Here is a 6,250-nt window from a genome sequence, read left to right as displayed (position 1 = left end):
GCATTGCCCCAACTCTTGGGTTTGATGAGAGGTTGAACCAGGAGGTTAGGCATCAATCTTGGCATCAGAGCAAGGTTCCTTCACTACGGAGTTCTTCGTCTCATGCCTATAACCCAAACCCAAACAATCCAAATCCAAACGACCAAAATCCCATCAACCAAAACACAGACCAGTCCCAGTTGCAGCACCAAATCGACCAACTCGCCACAATCTTAGAGTAAATCACTCATCGGCTTGATGTTATAGATGAGCGTTACGTTCGAGAGGAGTATGGTCCTCTCAATCGGAGAGGGCGTGGAGCAGTTCATGAGGGAAGGGTGGACAAAAGTGATGGAGATGCGGAGGAAGAAGGGGATGAAGAAGAATATCAAGAGCTTGAGAATCATGGGCCTCGAGTCTGACATCATAGGCGAAACTTTCGCCGAGGACATGCCGAACATGGTGCAGATTATCAACCTCTTGATGAACTGACCAAGAGAATGAAGATCGATGTGCCGAATTTTTTTGGGAAGTTAGAACCCAATGCTTTCGAGGACTGGTTAATGGCTATCAAGGATTATTTCAATTGGTTCGCTGTATCGGAGGATAGAAAGGTTCATTACGTTCGGATGAAATTGAAGGGGCATGCACGAGCATGGTGGGGAAGTGTGGAAGAACAATTACGCCGTACTCGACGTCCAACAATTTCCAATTGGGAAGAGATGAAGGAGAGACTGAAGGAAAAGTATTTGCCCATTGATTATGAACAAATGATGTTTGAAGAGATATTGCAGCTCAGGCAAGGGTCATTGAGTGTCGATCAATTTACGGACCGCTTCCATGAGTTGAGTGTCCGCCGCAAGATTGTGCAAACTGAACAACAAACCTTAGCTCGATATCGCACTGGCTTATGGAGCAAGCTATGCAGAGAAATGTGGATTGCTCGCTTAATCAACGTAGAGGAGGCGTATCAGTTGGCACTCCGTATTGAGAAACAAAAAGGTTCTACGGTTGGGAGGAAAATGACGTCGACAGATGCAAGACCAGAACGTGTCACTCCACCTTCATTCCAAAGAGCACTATTGCCAAAAGATCACTTTAGAGGCACGGGGAGTGGAGATCTAAAAAGGAAAGAAAAAGTTACCAGTGAAGGACCCCAATGTTATAAATGTAAAGGCTTTGGACACTATGATGTCGTGTGTCCTACAAGAGATAAGAAACTAGCCTTTATATGTGAAAAGGAATTATTAGTGATGGAAGCTGATGAAGACACGGAGGGGGAGGAGTCTGATGGAGATAGTCATGGTGAAGAAGAACATTTGGGTGCGTCGGAGTTACCTAGTTGCGTGATCAAGAGAGTATTGACGGGATCAAAGAGAGAACTCCAGGCCAATCTCGAGTGATTGAGCACCAATATCTTTCACACACGAATGGAGCATAATGGCCGGGCTTTGAATGCCATTATTGACAATGGGAGTGGTATGAATGTGATTTCTGAAACTGCTGTCGAACGTTTGGGACTAAAAACTGAGAAGCACCCCACTCCTTATCGGATTAGTTGGGTTAATGAAACCAACTCAATTCTAGTGAAGCGGCGTTGCTTGATTAAATTTTCTTTGGGAAAAAAATATGTGGATGAAGCTTGGTGCGATGTAATTCCCATGACCCTTTGCCACATGTTATTGGGACACCCATGGCTCTATGATCGGAAGGTTCTTTATGATGGGTATGCTAACACTTACTCCTTTGATTTTGAAGGTAAAAAGTTTGTTTTGGATCCTCTACAGGTTTTGGAATTTGAGACAAAGAATGAGGCTTTCCCAGTTTTGACAATGCAACAATTCACTTGAATTATGCATGAGGACAATATGGTGTTAATGGTAGTTAGATGTGAGGTGAAGTAAGGGGACGGTAATGTTCCAGTGGAGCTCTCGGCATTGCTTGAAGAATTCCAGGATATCATGCCAGATGAAATGCTAAATCAACTACCTCCAATGAGAGAGGTGCAACATGCTATTGATTTGATCCCTGGCTCGACTTTGCCTAATGTACCACACTACCGCATGAATCCAACAGAAAATGAAGAGCTTAGCCGACAAATTCAGCAGTTGCTAGACAAAGGTTTTATTCGAGAAAGCATTAGCCTTTGTGTTGTCCCAGTTTTGTTTACGCCAAAGAAAGATGGTAGTTGGAGGATGGGTGTGGATAGCTGAGCAATCAATAAAATAACTGTGAAATACCGATTTCCCTTTCCACGTCTTGACGACATGTTGGATTTACTAAGTGGCTATTCTATTTTCACTAAGATCGATCTCCGGAGTGGTTACCACCAAATTCGTATCCGGTTGGGTGATGAATGGAAGACAGCTTTCAAGACAAAAGATGGTTTGTTTGAATGGCTAGTTATGCCTTTCGGATTAAGCAATGCGCCAAGCACTTTCATGCGCGTCATGACACAAGTTCTCAAACCATTTTTGGGAAAATTTGTCATTGTGTATTTTGATGATATATTAATTTTTAGTCGAAGTGTGCAGGATCATCTGAGCCATGTCGAGCAGGTAATGAAGGTCTTGAAAGCTTAACAACTCTTTATTAATAAGGACAAGTGCTCATTTATGAAGAATAGTGACAAGTTTCTAGGTTTTATTATTTCAAATCATGGAGTTGAGGCCAATCCCACAAAGGTGCAAGCTATCCAAACATGGCCAACGCGCCAGAATTTTTCTGAAGTCAGAAGTTTCCACGGTTTGGCCACTTTCTATCGGCGATTTATTCACAATTTCAGCACTATAATGGCTCCAATTACTAAGTGTTTGAAGGGAAAAAAAAATTGTTTGGAGTGCCGCAGCAACCAAAGCATGCACTGACATTAAAGAAAAGATGGGGCAAGAACCAGTGCTCAAATTGTTAGATTTTTTAAAAATTTTTGAAGTAGCTTGTGATGCTTCGCATGTGGGAATCGGAGGTGTTTTAAGGCAGGAAGGCCATCCCATTGCTTTTTACAGTGAGAAGCTTAACGACACTCGTTGACGTTACTCGGTTTATGATATGGAATTTTATGCTTAAATACAAACGCTTAAGCATTGGCGACCCTATTTAATCCATAGAGAATTTATTCTTTATACAGACCATGATTCTTTGAAGCACTTAAATTCTCAAAGCAAGCTAAATGCGCAACATGCCCGTTGGATGGATTATTTGCAGCAATTTGAATTTGTTATTAAGTATAAGTCAGGGACTGAGAATAAGGTGGTTGACGCCTTAAGTAGGAGACCTCATTTGTTACATATATCTTCAACTAATGTTGCAGAATTCGATAGTCTAAAAACAGAGTATGCCAACGATGAAGATTTTGGCAATGTTTGGAGTGATCTGTCCAATCATGACCGCCCATCTGGTAGTGATTATATGTTGCGCGAGGGATTTTTATTCTTCAAGTCACGCCTATGCATTCCGCGTGGTTCCTTTCGGGAATTTCTAATTTCAGAACTCCACGGCGGGGGTTTAGCTGGGCATTTCGGGTATGATAAGACTTATGCTATTGTGGCTGATTGGTTCAATTGGCCTCAGATGTGGAAGGATGTACATACAGTGGTTGATCGGTGTCAAATTTGCCAACTCAATAAAGGAACCAAGCATCAGGAATGGCTCTATACGCCATTTCCCATTCCAGAAAAACCATGGCAGCATATTAGTATGGACTTTGTTCTTGGGTTGCCAAAAACTCTTCGGCAACACGACTCAATTATGGTGGTGGTAGATCGTTTTTCCAAGATGTCCCATTTTATTCCATGTCACAAAATATTTGATGCATCCAAAGTTGCAGCAATATTTCTGTAGGAGGTTGTCCGTTTGCATGGTATTCCAGTTTCCATCGTGTCTGATAGAGATGTCAAATTTGTAAGTTATTTTTGGAAGACCTTGTGGACAAAAATGGGGAGAAAGTTGAGGTTTTCAAGTGCATTTCATCCCCAAACTGATGGCCAAACCGAGGTAACCAACAGAAGTTTGGGAAATTTATTACGCTGCCTTGTCGAGGATCATGTTACCAGCTGGGATATGGTACTTCCTCATGCTGAGTTTGCCTTTAATAATTTTGTTAACAGATCAACAGGTTGTGCTCCATTCGAAGTGGTTTATGGATTTTGACCAAGCACTCCACTTGATATCAACTCATTATCGTTGCCACCCAGGCCAAGCGAGTTTGCCTTGGATTTTTCTAGCTATATGCAAAATGTTCACGAAGAATGCAAACAGTGCCTTACTTTCCATACAAATTCTTATGTAGCTTTAGCAAACTCAAAACGTAAAGATCGGCAATTTAACGAAGGTGATATGGTTCTTGTTCGTTTAAGGCCGGAGCGTTTTCCTCCGGGGAGTTTTACCAAGCTTCATGCTTGCCGAGCAGGTCCTTTCGAAGTAACCAAGAAATTGGGAACTAATGCATATGTTATTGATTTACCCTCTGATTTTGGTATTAGCCCCGTGTTTAACACAGAAGACCTTACTGCATTCAAAGCTGATGTTAATGAATTTTCTGCACTACCAGTTCCAGAGGTAACACCAGTTCTATGAGTACTAGAAAATACAGTGCCACGAGATGAGATTGCTGCCATTCTTGACCATCAATTTGTTTCAACTCATCGGGGAGGATACTACAAGTTTTTAGTCCAGTGGAAGAATCGTCCGAATTCGGACTCTGTTTGGTTGCAAACTTCGGAACTCAAGCGTTTACATCCACATCTATTTGCTGCTTACATTCAGCAAAACTTGCCGAAGTCAAGTTCTTCAGGAGAGCCGGCAATCGATGCAAATCAGGAGGGGAATATTGATGCGGATATTTATGCAGAGGCAAATCTGGAAGGGGATAATTTAAATCCGTAATCAATGGAGCTGATGTAGATGTTCGGATATGCAAAGGAGTTTTAGAAGTCTATGTTTTTTAGAAGTCTAATTATTTGGATTCTGTTTTGGATCAATTCTGTTTATTTCTTCTGAGTTTACTGCTTTCCTAGTTTACTTTTCCTAGTTTTTTTTTTCTTTTTTTTTTTTTTTTTTTTGCTTTCCTAGTTGGAGTTGGAGATTGTAATGTTGATTTGATACTTAAGGAAAGAATGAAAATAATGAAGGCAGTTGTTGTTGTTGCCCATTCGAGGTTTTTGAAATTTTGTAGGTGTGATTCCAACGCTGCAGAGCGATTCTGCATTGGTCCAACTCTTGGGTTTGATAAGAGGTTGAACCAGGAGGTTAGGCATCATCTATCTTAAAGCATTCAGCCTTAACACTTTCACCAAAACCGATTCCTATATGTTTGGTTTCGATCAAACCATTTGATCTAAAATATTTCATGAATTAAATCACCAATCAACAACATCATGTGGTTAAAATCAAGGCTATAATAGATCCAAGCATCAAACTCAAGATCACATGGCCAAATTTGTATCAAAATATCAATATACCCGAAAGCCTAAAATACATGACCTATCCAAATCTTTTCATGTATAAAGAATCATATCTTTAAAACCAACACCATGAATCCTTACACTAACATTCTAACAAGTAAATCAAAGTCTTAGCCTCATCATATATAAATATTAAGGCCATTGGAGCTTGCTTTCACAACAAAAGATTCAAACTAAGTCAAAACATAATCTGTTTTCAACCTTCCAATTCTCAACTTCTTTTATCTAAGTAAAACTCTCATCAAAAGCTTATAGCATGCAACTAATCTTCATTAAACTTATATATTAGCATGTTAGCTATACTTCATAAAAGAAATCAGACCAAGATCTTGTCAATAACTTAGTCAAAATATCAAATATCACACACTGTCCAGATTATCACCCAGAATGACCTCTTCAAGCTTACACCAACTTTTGACCTGTCAAATGATCAAGAAAATCAACATGAAACACCAATATGAACTAAACTCAAATAGGATAAACTTTTCTGAAGGGTACTAAGTGAGAAAATGCTTACAACATGTTCAAAAAAGTCTACCAAAGTAAGTCAAAAAATCTGTTAGAGAGCTTATCTGATTTTCTCTCTAAGAAAATGGTTGGAAAGTGACCAAGTGCAAAAGTTAATGGATAGGGAAGCCACTTAAACATCTGGAGGGGTTATAGGAGGTGTATGAAAGATACTTTGGATGATGGGGTGGGTAAAAAAAGTGGGCAATAGTGAAAGGTTTTTAGGCAAGGAAGCTTCGTTGTGAAGGGTGGTGATGAGGTGGCTCTTTGTCATCCCATTAAGCACTGTTTGGGGCTGATTC

The 6,250-nt window shown here is 40.3% G+C and overlaps 1 protein-coding gene across 1 annotated transcript; it reads left to right on the top strand.

The window, feature by feature from the left end:
- Positions 1 to 479: 479 nt before the first annotated feature.
- LOC121255090 lies at positions 480 to 1,382 on the top strand. The gene has a single exon (XM_041155393.1). The coding sequence runs from the start codon at positions 480 to 482 to the stop codon at positions 1,380 to 1,382; it is 903 nt and encodes a 300-aa protein (XP_041011327.1).
- Positions 1,383 to 6,250: the final 4,868 nt, after the last annotated feature.

The sequence above is a fragment of the Juglans microcarpa x Juglans regia genome, chromosome 1D (assembly GCF_004785595.1).
Source record: "Juglans microcarpa x Juglans regia isolate MS1-56 chromosome 1D, Jm3101_v1.0, whole genome shotgun sequence".
In the NCBI taxonomy this organism is placed as follows: domain Eukaryota; kingdom Viridiplantae; phylum Streptophyta; class Magnoliopsida; order Fagales; family Juglandaceae; genus Juglans; species Juglans microcarpa x Juglans regia.
This window is presented reverse-complemented; position numbering and strand designations above follow the sequence as displayed.